The sequence below is a fragment of the Schistocerca nitens genome, chromosome 3 (genome assembly GCF_023898315.1).
Source record: "Schistocerca nitens isolate TAMUIC-IGC-003100 chromosome 3, iqSchNite1.1, whole genome shotgun sequence".
Taxonomy (NCBI): domain Eukaryota; kingdom Metazoa; phylum Arthropoda; class Insecta; order Orthoptera; family Acrididae; genus Schistocerca; species Schistocerca nitens.
In genome coordinates, this window is record NC_064616.1 from 830,776,006 (window position 1) to 830,795,780 (window position 19,775).

The 19,775-nt window shown below is 36.5% G+C and overlaps 1 protein-coding gene across 1 annotated transcript in view; it reads right to left on the reverse strand.

Annotated features, from left to right (window-relative positions):
- Nucleotides 1-609: 609 nt before the first annotated feature.
- The window catches only part of LOC126248855 (glutamate [NMDA] receptor subunit 1), a 613,579-nt gene continuing 594,413 nt past the window's right edge, over nucleotides 610-19,775 (reverse strand). The window contains exons 17-18 of the mRNA XM_049950286.1: nucleotides 8,881-9,134; nucleotides 610-1,507 (exon numbers count right to left, since the gene is read on the reverse strand). Coding sequence (XP_049806243.1) covers nucleotides 1,259-1,507; nucleotides 8,881-9,134 — 503 coding nt within the window. The 3' untranslated portion in view covers nucleotides 610-1,258. The remainder of the gene's footprint in view (nucleotides 1,508-8,880; nucleotides 9,135-19,775) is intronic.

Genomic DNA, 19,775 nt, shown 5'->3' on the forward strand with positions numbered 1-19,775 from the left:
AGTCTTGACTATGTGATAAATGAGACTATAATTTTCTACCACTTGCAACAACATGAGCCAACTGAAACTTTTCTATTTCAAATCTGTAGATCCAAAGTGACTGTTTCCAATATGTATAGTGTATGCCATTGTAAATACTTTTTCTGATATTTTACATCTGCATTATAATCATTTCATTTTTGAAATAAAAGAAGTGTATCACCTAAATCACTAATATGTTTTAAGTTCTGTTGCATCCTAGGTGTTCTACTAGATCAGCTCTTTTGCTTGATAAAACTAAGACGTTTTAAACTATAAAGAAATTTCATGCATAAAAATGTTCCTGTGGTCATAACATTAGAAAATGTCGACAATTCTCCTTCACAATATATATTTATCTTCCTGAGAGATGCAATAGTTTCTTATATTTTTGCTGCTATGTTTTGTATCATTGCAAGTTTTAAAATAATCACTCACTTATGTTACAGAATTCAATTTTTAATATTAAATACCACAGTTATACAATATGAAAGTAAGGAAGACAACAGTAGTTGTATCATTCATTTAATAAATTACAATATGATGCATTGTATGTAAATTGACATAAGAAAAATAATCTCACTCAGTAATTTTTATTTTATGCAACAGAGAAAATTTATACTAGAGCCAGCTCCAGCATCAGTTCATTTTGTAAATGTATATAAGCATATGCATCTATACATATTTATGGGCAGTGGTATCTTCCAGCAATATAGTCTATTCCTAAGTTGGCACTAAATGCTCATGATCAGTAATTGTAAAAAATATCGCAGTAAACAAAAATGAACTGATTTCTTAAACACACTTAATCAGTACTGATACAAAGGATTTCTAATGTAAAGTTGGTAGTAAGTTTAACCTGTCAATTACAATATATTTTCTAAATTTTTTTTTCTGTTGCTGGATTGCTATATCTAGGAATTAATGCTATGAATATGATGTAGTAGGTAAATGATCTAATCACTGCAAAATGAAGATGACTGATGAGGAGGAGAGGAGGCGGCAGGGGGAGAGGGCAGGGCAGAGGGGGTAGGGGATGGGGGGAAGAAGGGAGGGATGATGAATTCGTATTTATCCATGATATAATGCACAACCTTGGTGTTTTAATTGTATTCAATTGTATGAATTTCAGAGCTACTTAACATACAATAAATATATAAAAATCAGTAAATTCAAATAAGTTTTGTGCACAAGAGTGATTGTGTGATACATAGTTTCTCCACTTCCACTTACAGTATTTCTATACTATCATGTCAGGGAGATTGGAGGTATAAGCTGGATTGCTCTGGGCAGTAGTGGCAACTCTTATTTCATCAGTTCTTGATCCACGTTGCCTTACATCACAACCGCCAGGCCATGCTCTTGCTGGACTTCTGGCTTCCAGTTGTGGCAGAGCGTCTACTGATAAACTTACTGTTGCTGGATCATTCACTCCATTTGCTTTAAGCCTTCTTTGAGCTGCAACAGTTGCTCTTAGTGTTTTTCTTCTCTGAAAAAAAAAAAAGAAAGAAGCGATCTATCAGTAATGTCATTTAAAAATAAGGGTGTTGAATAAATGAGCAAAAATCTGCATTCCTGCTGCTCCAGTCACATAGCTCAAGGGTGTTTGAACCATAGAGTTTGTTAGTAGTATTCCATATATTTTTTTCTCTGAAATCAGAACATCCTACATTTTCTGTCAAAGTTTGCATTCCTGAAGCATTCAATATCCTAAAAACCTAACTAGCACCATCAATCTGACAAAGTCACATCCACGAGCTTTAGTCTCTAGCAGGTGAAATACAAATAATGAGAGGTGTATAGGTAATCACTCATCATAAAGTTGAGACTCTGAATGGCAAACAGGTGTGTAAACCAGATTGAAACTGAAGCCAGGTTTCTGAACAAAATCATTCCTCAATTTAAAGGTTAACCAAAACACACACATACACATGCAGTGCTATACTGGCAACATTATCCCATCACTGCATCCTCTGCTTATATGTATGTTTTTGTTAGTCTGTTAGCTCCAAGGAAGGAGAGAGTCCATAAGCTTAGTGACAATTTCAACCTATTTACATAAATTTTGCTCATTTTTTTATTTAGTTTTATTTATTTATCTCTTGTTCCGATGATCCATGTTATGACACTATCACAGGATATGGAATGTGTCAATTTTATAAGCTTTTGGCCAGAATTTATGGTAATACATTAAACAAAACAAAAACAATAAACAGTAACTTAGGTCCCACTACAAAAAATACATTTTAGAAATAGATAAAGAACAAAACAAAAACAGTAAACAGTTACTTAGGTCCCACTACAAAAAATACATTTTAGACATAGATAAAGATTACAAAATAATAAGTGTTAGAGAGAAATAAATAGTGCAAAACGTATGTTTACAATAAAAATATTCAGTATTACAAATACAAATTTCGGCATACATTTGGAATTTACAATACAAGAAATGTTAAACACTGTAGTTCAGGAAGTCTTCTATTGTATAAAATGATCCTTGCAATAGGAACTGCCTTAAGGTTTTTTTAAACAAGAGATCATCATCTACCAAACACTTAGTTCTTGAAGGGAGGGCATTAAAAATCTTACAGCCACTGAAATGGACTCTGTTCTGCACCATACTTGTATTTGACTGTCACTTCAAACGATTCTGTTTTTGGTCAAGCTTGAGAAATCGGAGAACCTACCTTGCGGATAGCTTTCTCATGTCCAAATGTTTATGCAAAATATTATGTACCCATTCATTTGAGATGTCCACAGCACTAGCAATCTCACGCACCTTAACTCTTCTGTCATCCATCACCATATCATACATTTTATCAATTATTTCTGGACTCATAAACTCCACAGAGCATCCAGAACGTTTAGCATTACTTGTGCCCATATGGCCACTCTGAAAATTTTGAAACCTCTTATAAACTGTTCTAATAGAAGGTGCAGAGTCACTGTAATGTTTATCAAGCTTCTCTTTAGTCTCCTGAGGCGTTTTGCCTTTCATAAAGTAATGTTTAATCACCACACAAAATTCTTTTTTGTCCATTTTTTGATAATCACTTGACTTCCTGGTTTCACACGAATTCCAAACACAAAAAATGGACCAATATGGCTAAAACTTGGTGTGCATTCTTTCCAAAGATGCTACTAACTAAAAATGATCTCAATACGCATGGTTGGTGCCATCTCTCAGACTTTGCAAGGACTTTTCGAATGCCCCTCGTAGTTTTAATTTTTGGGAAGACCCAGAAATTGCATGGTGCTAAATCTAGTGAGTAGGGCAAATATGGACAGACAGGAACACTTTTTCCAGCCAAAAACTTGTAAATCAATATGAAGTATGGCAAGATGCATTGTTGTGATGAAGAAGTAAGCCAAAGACCCATTGTTCTGGTCTCTTCCTCTGTACATCATTTTGCTAAAGTTCCAGTATACCCTTGTAAAATTCAGCATTTTCAGTTGTTTCCATTGAAATGAACTCTCATCACACTATGCCCTGAATACTGAAAAAGAAGAGCGTGACTTTAATATCAGATTTTGACTGACAATGCCTTTTTATGGGGAAGAGTGGCACTCTTAGAATTCATGACTCAGGGCCATACACATAGATTCGAGTTTCATCTCCAGTTACAATTTTTGAACAAGAAGCTGGAATCTAAAAGAAGACAATCCTTCAACTATATGCAAATTGACACACCATTTTTCTTCTGTTAATCACTCAAAACCCTGGGAACAAATTTTACACTAACTTATCCCATTTGCAAGTTATTGATAAAAATGCTTTGCACAGACGTTTATGAGATGCTAAGTTCTTTGGTATGCTCTCAAATAGTTATTCACCTGTTTGAACAAAAAATATTTTTGCAATTTTTGTATGTTTTCTTCTGTTTTTGAGGTTAATGTATGTCCTAAACAATGCTCATCTTCTACCAAGTCATTTACACTTTTAAATTGCTCATGTCACTTGCAAATAGCCATACGCCAATTTCAACATTTAATGAGTTTCCTTGGCTCTTTTTTGTGACTTGAAACAGAACTTAATGTTCATGCATTGTTCAAAATCCATGATGTGTGACAGATAAGGTAAGCACAAACTCACTCTAGCCTCTCTGAATGCTGACTGACAAGTGAGAACATGTTGCTTGTCTCACCAGATCAGGCTATTGGACAAATTTCCTCAAACTGTTGTAGCAACATCAGTTGCTGCTAAAAAATTCATTTGCATATTGTTTGATCACACCTCATACATTGTTCAACAGATGGATCCAATCCATCTTTGTGGGAAGCCCTACATTGGGGATAGCCATTGTAACTTACAACACCAGCAGATGATAAAATGATATGTTCTGCTACTGCAGTCATTCTCACATGAGTGCCAGGTGGCAATACCTCATTATTAACCTTCCGTTGGGCACGGCTGTTCAAATGGATACACCTCGAAGTTTACTGTAAATTATTTGTCAACGAGTGGCAGCACTGATGCCTACTCACTAGTAGCTAGCCTTTTCCGAACGCTTGTCATTGTTGTGTGCATCAGTGTTGATACGACTGCTCTGTTGTCGATATATGTGCTGATTGATCAGTTTGGTACACTGCGCCTGTTCGTGTTGCATTTCAACAATTCATTTCTTTGGTTATCAACATAACTTAGTAAGTAGTACAATGTTAATATACAATGTGTAATGCACTTATTTTCTTTTTGGACTGTTTAATCATCAGTTAAGAATGTTTGAGTATCAGGTATCAAATTGATACACAGCACCTGACTGTGTTATTTTATAGGAATTTTATCATTTTAGGTGTGAGACACTTGATCACGGCAGGCTACAGGAAGACGTACAACCTCCTTGACCCAAATAATGTTGCAGAAATACAAAAAAATGTTGTTCGAAGAGGATAATGATGAAGTTCAAGAGGATTTTGAAGATGAAGTAGATACAGATTGTGATGATGCAGTTGAAGTTTGGCAGGAAGATTCAGAAGCAGAGGAACACGACAGTGAAAATGATGAGGAAGTACTTGAAGAAAGCCAGCATTATTATACTGGAAGGGACAAAGAGACAAAATGGAATAAAGTTCCACCATCGCAGAGAGTACGTTTCAGGGCCCACAATATTATTCGAAAGTTACCTGGTCCTATAGGTGTGGCAAAAGCATTGAGAACGCCTTTGGAATGTCGGAATTGCCTCATAGATGATGACATTTTGTCGATTATGGTTCTGTATACCAATCAGTATATTGAGAGCATCAAAGCTTCTTTTCAGCCAGAGAGAGATGTAAAACCTATAGATATTATTGAATTAAAAGCTTTCATTGATCTTCTGGTTTTGGCTGGTGTTAACAAAAGTAACAGACAAAGCTTAGAAGATCGGTGGGGAAGTAATGGGGATGGAATTGAAAAATTTCGTCTCGTTATGAACATAAAACGTTTTAATTTCATCATGCAGTGCCTTAGATTTGACAATCGTGTGACTCGGGATGAAAGGAGAAAATTAGACAAGATAACAGCAATTCGGGAAATATTTTCTCTGTTTGTACAGAATTGCCATAAATCCTACACCCTCAGAGAAAACGTTACAGTAGATGAGAATCTTGAAGGATTCCGTGGAAGGTGCAGTTTTTGCCAATACATACCTAGCAAACCAAACAAATATGGATTTAAGATATATGCTCTTGTGGATTCCCAAGTATTTTATCTCTATAATCTGGAAATATACACTGGGCTGCAGCCAGAAGGATTGTACCACATTAGCAATAAACCTTCAGATGTTGTTCTGCGACTATGTGAACCAATTTATCAGTCAGGTCAAAATGTGACAGCAGACAATTGGTTTACTAGTATTAGTTTGATAGAAGAGCTAAGAAGAAAAAATCTTTCTTTTGTTGGGACGATGAAGAAAAACAAGCGTGAGATTCCTCTGGAGTTTGCTACCAGTAAAGGCAGGGCTGTCCATAGTTCACTTTTTGGCTTCAAGAAAGGCTGTACTGTAGTTTCCTATGTTCCTAAAAAGGGGAAGTGTGTTACCTTGGCATCAAGTTCGCATGAAGATAATTCAGTAGATGCTGACACTGGAGATAAACAGAAGCCATCCATTGTAACATTTTAAGCCGACACTACAGATAAGTTGACCGCTTCGTATAATGTAGCAAGAAATGTGTGCTGTTGGCCCATGGTCATATTTTTTGCAATGATCAATATGAGTGGAATCAATTCACAAGTAATTTACTATGGCAACAATGAGAATTTTAACCGAAGAAAAGGATTCCTGAAGCAACTCTCACCTGCATTAGTTCTACCTCACTTGGTTCGTAGATGCTTGAACACCTCAGGAATTCACAGAGATCTTCAACTGTGGCTACAACAATATAGGCCAACGTGTGAAGAAGAAGCAGAAGAAACAAGCAGAAACGAAGAACAAGGGACTGAGATCAAGAGGAAAAGGTGTAATACCTGCACAGAAAAAAAGACTGACAAAATATTGTTGCAAAATGTGTCAGAAGCCTATCTGTTTGATACACATTGAACCTTTTTGCTCTGAATGCGGAAAAATTCTGCATTGATTACCACAGTCAAAAAGTGAGGATGAAACAAAAGAATGAGTTGTAATATCATTGTTGTTCTGCTCCAGTGTCATAATAGCCTTTCTGTAAAGATAATTGTCATTTGTAATGTGTTTTATTAGTGAAATATAATAAAGAAACAAATGAAACAGTGACGTTTTTATCATTTGTTACTAAAGCCCAACATTGACGATAAGAAATCTGAATGACAAATATTTATACTGCAGTTGTGCTTGTATGTCATCTTTGTCTTTCTTTAAATATATTTGGCACTTGTAATATGTTTTCGTGAACAGAATTTAATAAATGATCACGTGAATAATAGGTGTGATCAATTTGATACACCGCGCCCGATCTCGCTGTGACAAACACCGTGCTCGACAGAAGGTTAATAAAGGAGTTTGATGATGTGGGGGTAGAGGGGGGGAGGAGAGAAGAGGAGGTTATTTATGTTGGGATACTGGGGCATCATTCATATGAAACAGTTATTAGCTTTGTGTCAATACTGAGGACGAGTGGCTAGCCCGGTAGTGTGAAACTTGTGTGAAGCACCAACCAGCATCCAAGCAGATCCCTACTGTCCATCTCACCAGAAACATAGGAAAGAATACATGTGAACTTCATTAGCTATTTTTATGGCCCTTGTGATTGTTCATTGTAGATGCTCTCTCAATTTTTTTCAGTGTCATCCCCATGTTTTAAGAATTTTCTGTGCAAAACAGAATCACACAATTACCTCAACTCCATTTTATTCCCAGTCAAATGGAGAAACAGAAAGACTATTAAGGACATTAGAAAACCAAATGTTTAAAATAATCTGTGCTAAGTCAAGAGAGAAAGTCAAAAGAGTACCTATAGGACGACCCTGCTAAATGGAAGAGGCGCTGTTGAAATTTTACATTGCCACAACAATCATGAACTTTATTGTTTTTGATGCATCTTTGGGATCACAGTATGGCAACATGGCATTAACCTAATTTTCAGCTGAATTATCCAATGATAACCTGAAATTATTGGACGTGGAAGGTGTGGATCCTGGAAACTGGTGTTGGGTCATGCAAAGCATCAAGTATTGACATCCTAATTGCATGTACTCTATTTAGGCAATATTTTCACAGAGTACTGTGTCTTCCTAGTCATTTCCAATCCCTGGTTTCAACCCATGTTACAGAGATGAAGAACGGGGCCCATCTCAGGCGAAATATAGAACTGTCCCCAGAAACGGGAATTGCAGAGACATACCAGGATACATCCCCTGAGGGCAACCCAATTTTTTGCTTTCTTCTGGGAGAGGTATGTGAAATTGCCAAGTGTGTGATTCCAAAGTTATTGTGATGCTGAACTCTAAATCCATGTTTGAGAGGGCATATCATCCATATCATCTGACAGATGGCTGTGTGGAACTAGCATTCTACATGAAGTGACAGTTGCATTCTCTACTCCTCTCCTTCTGCACCTCCCTCCATTCCCCACCTCTTCCCTGGGCCAACTCTTCCTCAATATCAGATGTAGCAGTAAAACAGTGATAGCTGAGACAATTTGTTTGATAGCACACTACCAGGGTAAAGTTTTCAAAGATTGTGCCACTACTGTTTAGCCTACATCAAGTGCCATCACTGTTTTTCTGTGGCTACCAATGGACTCAGCCCGCAACTGCTGTTATCCTTCTAGCTGACCACTATCATGTAACATTGTTATGAAACTTGCTTTTGCTTTGGCATGTCTCAGTCCAGTAGACAATGCTGATACCATAAGTGCACCAGACTCCAAATCCAAATCACGTCAAAGTTTCATCACAAAGTCAGCCTAATCTGTGGCTCACCACTGCCAGTATTACAGTCCTACACCTTCTCCACTCAATGTCCCTTGTATATCACAGGTAAAACACACCAAGGAGACTACACCCTGACTTCATTTGTCTCTGTGACAATTTGAAGAGTACATTGGCCAAACAATTACAGCAACTTTGGTTTACATTCTAACAGTGGTCCCAGTACAACATAATGTGCTGTAGTACTAACTCCTAAGTTAATTATTAAGCACAACACATCAGTGAAATGGTGCAGAACTCTTTTCAGTAATGGTGCTCAAACTTTTAAATACATCAGAGAAAATTCTAAACTGACATAATTTTTATGTTTCATCTTCTTTGCTGCATCAATAATTTGTGTTCACTGCCAGACATTTTATGTGCCTATGTAACCAAAGCATAAGTTTGTTAAAATTATTAATTGTAAACAAAATTAGTCTGTCACAGAAATACAGAACCTTTCAGAAACACTTTATAGAGCATTTGTAATTTTTTACCTCAATGGCACCTCTCCATTTGTCTGCAGCATGGCGAGCTAGTTCCATTCTCTTTTGTTTCCGTATCTGATGTTTCTTATAGGCCATTTCAATTATTATAAGCCCAATACCACCAACTATTCCAGCAGCAACTAGTATGAAAACACCTGCCATGTTTTTCAAACCTAAGGTATTAGGTGTCTTTTCAAACTGTTCACACTGTTGTAAATTTCCTTGCAGGATCCAACGATTATCCAAACTTTCCATGAAACCACCTGTAAGATAAACATATAATAATTTTCTTGTGGTATTCAACAAAGCATTAAAATATGCATAGAACATTAGTAGGAAATTGTCATGGAAATGTTAATACAATTCTTATTGTGAGTTTATTATATTCTTCTTCAACATGTGGTTTTCCTTGTATACCGGTGCTTTTAACTGGTAAATGTTGTTAGATTATTTATTTAGTTGGAACAAACTCGTTCCTGCTTTATGTATGTTTCTGATGTCTCCTAGGTATTGCAAACTTTGTCCATAAATCCACAAATTAAAAGGACATGCTGAAAAGTAATGCCTCCAAATTTTTATGTGAAAACTCTTAACTCATTTCTCCCGATGAGAGGCTAGTTTGTTGACACCCTCACTATAGATGCAGCCACAGCTTCAGCTTTGCTCACAATCCATCATCAGTATTTAAGTGAAACCCTTGATGGTGTTCTTTAAGTTTTCAAAACAGATGACAGCCAGATGGGGTCAAGTTGTGGCTGTATGGAGGATGATTGATGACAGGGAACCAAAGACATTGTATTGTTGTTGATGTCACAGCAATTGTGTGTGGTCTGGCATTGTCAAGCTGAAGGAGAAGTTGCTCCATGTGTGGATGAACTCTCTGAATTTGAAACTGAGTTATAGTATGCCGTTTCTCAAGCATTTATGTAATTTTATTACACACCACCGTGTTACACACTACAGCTCGGAGGCCTCTAGCATCAGAGGGCTGCAAATATGTAGACATGAAAAACAAAGATGTAGAATGTTAATGACATTTATTTTATTCAAAAAGCTTTAAGGGTATTTACATAAAAAATTCCAGGGCATTACTTTTCAACATGCCCTCATATGTTGGAAACATTTTGTTAAGAACCCTGTAATATTACTGCCAAAACACACACATTAACAAACAATGTTATACATGTTATTAGTGTAGGCCAGAATGAGATTTTCACTCTGCAGTGGAGTGTGCACTGTTATGAAACTTTCCTGGCGAATGAAAACTGTGTGCCAGACCGAGACTCGAACTCGGGACCTTTGCCTTTTGCGGGCAAGTGCTCTACCATCTGAGGAGTGTGCGCTGTTATGAAACTTTCCTGGCAAATTAAAACTGTGTGCCGGACCGAGACTTGAACTCGGGACCTTTGCCTTTCGCGGGCAAGTGCTCTACCATCTGAGCCACCCAAGCACGACTCACACCCCATCCTCAGAGCTTTATTGTAGAGCACTTGCCTGCAAAAGGCAAAGGCTCCGAGTTCAAGTCTCAGTCCGGCACACAGTTTTAATCTGCCAGGAAAGTTTCTGTTACTAGTGTAATTACTATCTGAGGGAATCAGATCAATGATGGAGTGACACCTAAACTACGTGTACTTCTGAAAGTGTCTATGAGCTGTGCAAAAAATAGTGTTTGTTCTAAATCAGAAATTTTGTAGACAATGCAATTACTTTAGAGTGATATGAGGAAAACATGCATAACTCCTGATGAAATGTCACCTCAACAGGATAACTACACAGAAACAAAAATTACATTACATTTGATGGAAAAATATAACAACCTCTGCAGTGCTCACAACCACATCTAGAATTAATAGTACATGTAAATAGCTGATTGTTAAAATGAAAAATTACTTTAATCTGAAGCAACTAAATTCTTTGTTAAAAAGTTTCATGTTTATGTCCATTGGTAAAATACTGGGTAATTGTAACTCATTTGTGAAAGAGATCTTCCACTAACAAGATACAAGCCATGGTCTGGAATATCACTGAATTGTTGTTACAGGAGATTAATTTTATGTTCGAAAACTTAGAAGTATGTTGAAAATGCCTTGTGCTGCTTTTACAGGCAAGTGAAATCAAATGTCTAGATTGTCAATAGATGTTTTGCATTTGACAAATCCACAGTTGTATTACTTGGTTTAAAAGTTAGCTCCATTGTCCAACCCATCTTTGTTACCATTGTCTGACACATTGTATTTATTATCTAAGATTATTCAACCATTTTCCAACAAAATGCAAGCCTAGATTTCTTACAACACTGTACGTCAGATGTTTGAAATATGAAAAGCTACACTACAAACTTTTTTATCAGATTTTCACATTTCATGTGTTGCCCAGAACTGCAGTGATAAAGTGAAGTGGGAGTTCATAACAGAATCTAAAGTGGTAAACAAGTTCCAGCATCATTCTGTGCAGACCCCTGCTAATACCAAGCATTGTGTCACAGTCAAAAGCTTTGTTTTCAAGCTGACCAGACTGTTTCCCATTGCATCCCAGGTAGCAATGTCCACATAATGAGGACACAGGTCTGTGACATAAAAATTGTTTCAAATTTATTAAGTGATTTTTATAGTGTTTTCAATGCCGATTTCGTGAAAAATAGTGAAAAAATTCCATCACATACAGTTATTCCACAAACAGCGTGTCTAGTTTTAGCTTTTTTTCAATATTTCAGCACTCTTGTGAGTTTGAATTTTGGTTTTTAGGATCTCCATAAACTGTTATATAGCCATTTTTATGCTAGATATACGTAAAATAAAGAGTAATTAGGAGAAAACAGCAGTATTTTCATGTCAACGCCCCTCTGTCATGCTCCCCTTCCTCCGCCATCACCAAGCAGTGAGCTTCTGCTATTGTCCTTCAGTTCACAGTACTTCTTCACTCTGTGCTGTTCATATGTTGTTGTTACTAGTGCTTTAAAGTAGTGACTGTTTTCTTGTGTTGTGAAGTTTTTTTATGGACAGTGGACAATGGCTACCAGAGGATGTATAAACTCAGCAAATTGCTTCTGCTACATTTGTGGTAAATATACCGTTAAAAAGTAACAAAGAAACATTTCCGATTTTGTTGAAAAAGTATGTTTTGCCTATCTTGGTATAAAGTTATGCAATCAAGATAAGCCTTGGGCCCCACACAAAGCTTGTTTAGTGTGTGTTGAAGAATTGAGGCAATGGTTTCAATGTAAAAAGCAGTCCTTACGTTTTGGAATACCAGTGGTTTGGAGGGAGCCCAAAAATCATAGTGACGACTGCTAATTTTGTTCTTGCAATGTGTGAGGTTTCAATTAGAAAAACAAAAAGGATATTTCTTAAACTAACATTCAATCAGCCATTCACTCTGTTCCTCATGGACCTTCTCCTCCAGATTCTTTGGATAATATAGATGATCACGAGCCATTGGCTCAGCAAGGTGATAGCGAAGAAGACAGAGATTGCTATGATCCTGGCACAACTGATACCATTACATTCTCACAATCTGAACTGAACAATTTAGTTAAAGACCTAGGCTTTTCTAAAGAATTGGCAGAAGTTTTAGGATCTAGATTGAAAGATAAACATACATTGGCTCCGGGTACATCCTTTTCACGGAAACAAAAGAAAAGGGAGCATGGACATCTTTTAAATTAGTTGTTACCAGTTTCCTAGGAAACAAAAGAGATCCAAACTACAAGACAATCATCGCAGACATGCTCAACAACTTTAAGAAGCTGAGCTGTAACATGAGCATTAAAGTTCATTTTCTCCACTCACATCTTGACTACTTCCCTGCAAACCTTGGTGATGTAAGTGAAGAACAGGGCAAAAGATTCCACCAAGATATCAAAGAAATGGAAAGAAGATATCAAGGAAGATGGAACATCAACATGATAGAAGACTACTGCTGGATGATAAAAAGAGATGATCCTCAACGAGTCCACAGCCGGAAAAGCAATAAAAGAAGGTTTGACAGAAAGCGAAAGTGTTATTATAAGGACTTATGAGCTTAAAGAGAATTGGAAGTGTACTGGAAATGTAGTTTAGAACATGATTTATAAATAAAATAAAATTTTAAAACGTTTGAAAAAAAGCAATAAATTGCTTAAATTTTGTTATTACACCCAAAAATACTCCCCTTTTTGTGAGAAAACCTTACATGATAGAAAAAAAATGGATTACATTTTTGAAATCAACGCGAAAAGTACATAAAAGTCAGTTATCAAATTTCAAACAACTTTCAAAAAATATTTTTTTGCAGACCTGTGTTATTAGTCTTTCTGAAGAGGTCATTTTGCAGAAGGATGCAGTATCACAATTGACACTAGGAATGGCCCCAGCTGATTGAAAATAGTAACATTTCAGATGGTTGAGATCATTTTTGTCTCAGTGCATATTCTGCCTTTAGATACTCATTACATGATGAAGTGCAGTCCATTGGCTCATCACTACAATTGATATATGAACCATGAAAAGACTGTCAAGATAATCTTCAGTTTATCAAACAGTAACATGGAGTTATCATCTGTTAAACTACTAGGAATACACATTGACTCAAAATTAACTTGGGACACACATACAGATTATGTATGTTGAAAGCTATCACGAGTTATCTACCTACTAGCCAAACTACACACATGTGTTACACAAGATTTATTGCTTCAGTCATACTATGCCTTCTTTCATTGCCATCTACAATATGGCATTCTTTTATGGGGTAACTCTCCAGGAGCCAAAAAAATTTTCACTTGGCAGAAGAAAGCAATTAGACGTTTTTATGGAATCACTAACAACAAGACCTCATGTAGACATTATTTTAGAGACTTAAAAATTCTCACAGTCCCATCTCTTTACATATATTGTTGCCTATTAAACATAAAAGAAAACTTAAACCACTACACTATAAGGAAATCAGTTCATCAACACAATACTTGACAAAAAAATATGATTGATATACCCACAACCAGGCTTAAGAAAACCCAATCTAGCTATGAATACATAGACATAAAATTATTCAACACTTTACCCATACAGGCTCAATTGGTTTCAATGGATATTTTCAAAACTAAAACCAAAGTGTGGATGAAGAAAATTACTTTCTACAGTGTAGAAGAATTTCAGAATAGTTGTAAAGATGATCTAATTTATTGATAAACTAAGGCTTACTGTTATGTATAGTTATGGATGTAGAGGCAGCTAGCTATAAGCTAATAGGGTACAACACTGTCTTTTTTTTTCATGTAATATTTTTGTTATATGAAATATAATGTACAAATAGCTATAATACTTCTGACAACATTGATTGCATGTTAATGCTGATAAATTATGGCTTACTGTTATGTATGGATCTAGGTGTAGAGGCTGTTGTAAGCTAATAGTTTACAACATTGCTATATTTTTACTATGTAATATTTTGGTATGTAAAACACAATGTACAAATAGCTGTAACTCTTCTGACAACATCGATTGAATGTTAGTGCTGAAAGATGGATAAAATAAATAAATAAATAAATAAATTTGCAGTTTGTGCCACTCTTTGAACCTGGTTTGGGGGCCGGAGTTGACTGTGAGTCACACATTGTCTTAAAGCCAACAGCAAGTCCGTGATCTTGCCAAGTGGTCCCAATTCTATTGACTATCAAGGATGAGGTTAAGACTGAACTAGGCACAGTATAACAACAACAGGTTTTCTTCCTCATTTCCTACAGTCAGTCAACTTCATGTCTAGTGGTGGTTAGGAAGTCTGGGAGGTTCCTTAGGTTGTGCAGAGACTGCAAGGAAATGATTGAAATGCAAGCAGACATTAATTATTATCCTTTACCTCATCCAGATGAACTTCTTTCTATATTTTCAGGACAAAAACTATTTTCTAAAATCAATCTTGCAGATGCATATTTTCAGTTGCCTTTTGATGAAGCCTTAAGGAAGATTTTACTTTTGAAAAGTTTATTTGAACTATATCAAGATAACAGGTTACCTTTCAGTGTGGCTAGAAAGAAGTTGTCATAACTAATAAATTTTGCCTTGGCAATTACTTTTTGATATACCCTCTTGTAAATCTTAACATATTCTATGAACCGTGGATCTGTAGGTGTCTTTAATTTTGAATTTAGTCTCTTTAGAGTTCCACAAGAAGTTTTTATGTCAACTGTTATTCAAGAACTTGGCTTTGTATTGTGATGTGATGTGATTCTTGACAGTTTCTTTGGAAAGCAGATTTCAAAATATCCCATGAAAATTGAAGAAAAAGTGTTATATGCATCATTCATATTTGTAGGGACAGCACTTATGCCCAGGACTCACTAGTTAGGATATTTGTAAATTATACACAGTTTTCAGGGGAAAATTTTCTTTTATACATGAAGTTCTCTTTTTTCTCTTGCAGTGGCACTGAAGGAATTTTGAGGACAAGAGCAATATGGTCTGATAATCCCAAATCAGTATTTGTTACTTCTACTTCTATGGACTGTACATTTTAAAATATATTATCAATAAGACTGTTTGTATTGTACATTATTCTTGTGGGTTTGTGTATGTGTTGAAACAGATTGAAACTACATGATAGGTACAGGAATTGATTTTTTAGCCTACTTTCATTCATAAGATATATGTTGAAATCCCCATAGACAACTATAGTGGCTCTTTCATTAAAAAGAATATTAAGCAGTGTTTCTAATTTATCAATGAATATGTCTGTGTCCCCAGTAGGTGGTCTGTATATAGCTATTACTATGACTTTTTCCTGTATTTCATACAAGTGTATAGCTGCTGCTTCAAAATGATTTTCCACACTCAATAATTCAGCTTCACACCTTCTTTTGTACGTGATACTTGATTTAGTGATGCATACACCTCCATTTTTGACATTTTTTTCCTAAAATACTGACTTTCCAACTTATATGGATGAATATTAATGATACGTAGTTCAAAAGTTCTGCACCAATGCACCATGATGCACATGCAGTCAATGTTTGCATCATTCATGGCTACCTCAAGTTGTAGTGATTTATTTCTAAGGCACTGAGTATCTAGAATTAAAATGTGTAGATGACTAGGGTGAGAACTGGTTACAGTTTTATTTACATTTTGTGCTGTCATATTTGTTCCCGTGTCCTGGTGAGATACCAAAAATCCTTAAGAAAGACATGTTTCCTGCACCTCCCAGGACATACCTGTACATTGGGCTGTGGTGAGTTGCTTGTTGCTGCAATTGGTCCTGCTGCTAATGTACTTAATACCACAATTTCTGTTGTTGTTGTTGTTGTTGATGATGATGATGATGATGTTGATGCTGTTTCTGACACTTCAAATGTTGGTTCTGCCACTACTGCTGTGTTTTCTTGTGAACTTGGAGTCTTCTCATTTTTGTCTAAAATAATATTTGGATGATGAAGAACTGTAGTTCTCTTTTCGTTGAAATCACTGTCTACTGTTCTCTCTATTAAACTTCATCTTTCTTTACAGGCTTTGCTGGTGCTGATGAGGTTCTAATGCTTTTACCTTTTTTTGAAGTGTTTTCGTTATGGAATCTGGTGATGGCGATGCAGTTGTCATTTTGGGTTTGAATTTATTTTGGTGGTTTTTTATTTCCTTGGTTATCAGGTTTGCCAGATATTCTTTCTTCAAGCCATTCAGGTGAAGTCTGTGTTGTGTGTGGAATCTACGTCCTGCACCTGTAATTTTTCCCACTGACATGCAACTCTAGTGTATGATGGCATTCTCTTGGGTAAAATATTTCGAAGGTAAAATAGTCCCTCACATCTCCAGATGAAGACTACTCAGAAGAATGTCATCATCAGGAGAATTAGTAATGGCATTCTATGGACTGGAGCACAGACTGTCAGATCCCTTCATCATACAGGTAGGTTAGAAAATTTAAAATGAGAAATGGATGGGTTGAAGTTAAATATAGTGGGAATCAGTGAAGTTCAGTGGCAGGTGTGGTCAAGTGTATACAAGGCTATAAATACAAAGTCCAACAGAGGTAAACCTGAAGCAGGTTTAATAATGAATAAGAAAACAGTATTGTGAGTAAGCTATAATGCACAGCATAGTGAATGCATTATCATAACCAAGGCTGACACAAACTCAACACCCACCACAGTAGTATAAGTTTATATGCTAACTAGCTCTGAAGATGTATGAAGAGATTAAAGAAATATATGATGAGGTAAAAGGAATTATTCTGATAATTAAGGGAGATGAAAATTTAATTGTGATTGGGGACTGGAATTTGTAAACAGGAAAAGGAAGAGAAGGAAAAAAAAAAAAAATGTACGTGAATATGGACTGAGGGAAGAGGATGAAAGAGGAAGCTGCCTGGCAGAATTCTGCACAGAACATAATTTAATAATTGCTAAGAATCATGAAAGAATGTTGTATACATGGAAGAGACCTGGAGACAGTGAAAGGTTTCAGACAGATTATATAATGGTAAGAAAGGGCTTTTGGAACCATATTTTAAATTGCAAGACATTTCCAAGGACAGACATGGACTCTGACCACAATGTATTTGTTACGAACTGTAGATTAAAATTAAAGAAACTGCAAAAAGGCAGGAAGTTAAGAAGATGAGACGTGAATAAGTTGAAAGAAGAAGATGTTGTTGAGAGTTTCAGATAGAGCATTAGACAACAATTGACTAGAAGAAGGGAAAAGAATACTGTAAAAGTTGAACGGGTAGCTTTGAGGGATGAAATAGTGAAGGCAGCATACGATCAAATAGGTAAAAAGACAGGGCCTAGTAGAAATCCTTGGATAACACAGGAGATATTCAAAATGAAAATGAGTGTATGGCATTGTGGGCTGGGAGTCCCCCATTCGGGGAAGTTCTTATTGCATTCGACACCACATTGGGCAACTTGTACATTGGAGATGGCGATGAAATGATGATGAGGACAACACAACACCCAGCAGAAAACATCTCCTGCCCCAGGCGGGAATCAAACTCGGGCCCCTTGGCGTGGCATTCTGCCGTGCTGACCACTCTGCTAATGGGGACATACAGGAGATATTCAAATTAACTGATGAAAGGAGAAAACATAAAAATGCAGCAAATGAAGTATGCCAAGGGGAATACAAATGTCCAAAAAATGAGACAAACGGGGAGTGTAAAATGGCTAAGAAGGAATGGCTAGAAAACAAATGTATAGATTTAGAAGCATATTTCATTAGGGGGAAGCTAGATACTGGCTACAGGAAAATTAAAGAGGCATTTGGAGAAAAGAGAAGCAGCTGGATGAGTATTAAGAACTCGGATGGAAAACCAGTCCTAAGCAAAGAAGGGAAAGCTGGAAGGTGGAAGGAATGTGTAGAGGGCCCATACAAGAGAAATTAACTTGAAGGCAATGTTATAGAAATGGAAGAGGACATAGATGGAGATAAGATGGGAGGGATGATACCGTGAGAAGAATTTGAGAGAGCACTGAAAGATGTAAGTCAAAGCAATGCCGCATGAGAGCTTCATAGGCCAACCCAACTGATAGCCTTGTACAGCCATCCTTGACAGAACACTTCCACCTGGTGTGCAAGATGTATAAGGTAGATGAAATACCATCAGACTTCAAAAAGATTGTAATAATTCCAATTCCAAAGAAAGCAAGTGCTGAAAGGGGTGAATATTGCTGAACTATCAGTTTAATATTTCATGGTTGCAAAATACTAACATGAATTCTTTGCACAAGAAGATCAGTTTAGATTCCAGAGAAATGTAGGAGCACATGAGGCAATACTGTCCCTATGAAGACAGGTTAAAGAAAGGCAGACCTATATTTCTAGCATTTGTAGACCTAGAGAATGCTTTTGACAGTGTCGAGGGGAATACTCTAATTGAAATTCTAATGGCAGCAGGAATAAAATTCAGTGAGCAAAAGGCTATATACAATTTGTACAGAAACTAGGCAGCAATTATAAGAGTCAAGAGGCATGAAAGGGAAGCAGCAGTTGAGAAGGGAATGAGACAGGTTTGTAGCCTATCACTGATGTTATTCAATCTGTACATTGCGCACTCAGTGAAAGAAACCACAGAAAAATAAGGAGAAGGCATTAAAGTTAAGGAAGATGAAACAAAAACTTTGAGGTTTGCCAATGACATTGCAAAGATGTCATAGACAGCAAAGGAGTTGGAACAGCAGTTGAATGGAATGTACAGTGTCTTGAAAGGAGGATATAAGATGTACATCAACAAAAGCAAAATGGAATGTAGTCAAATTAAATCAGTTGATGCTGAGGGAATTAAATTAGGGAACAAGACACTTAAAGGAGTAGATGAGGTTTGTTTTTTGAGCAGCAAAATAACATGATATATTTGTATGGAGTGTTTCCATGCATGGAAGTGAAACGTTGAAGATAAACAGTTTAGAGAGGAAGAGAATAGAAACTTTTGACATGTGGTGCTAGAGAAGACTGCTGAAGATTAAATGGGTAGATCATGTAACTAAAATGTGGCACAACCCGACAAGAAGAAGAGATTGGTAGATAGGACACATTTTGAGATGCCAAGGGTAGTGTGGGGGTTAAAAATTGTAGATGGAGACCAAGAGATGAATACAATAAGCAGATTCAGAAGGATGTAAGTTGTAGTAGTTATTCAGAGATGAAAAGACTTGCATGGGATAGAGTAACATGGAGGACTGCATCAAACCAGTCTTTGGACTGAAGACTACAACAATAACATACACTTGTGCACAACTTGCTGGAACATATACATTCTCCTGCCTTCCAGCAGGTCTGTAGCCTATATTTGACTGTCAGGAGACAATTTGCTTTCAGTTAGACAGCCAACTGGAGCATTCACTCAACAAGTTCCCTATTAATTCCTGGGATGTTGCTGACACATCTATTTGTGACCTGCTTCTTCAGTGGGCCTGCAGTATATCTGGTTGGGTTGGCCTA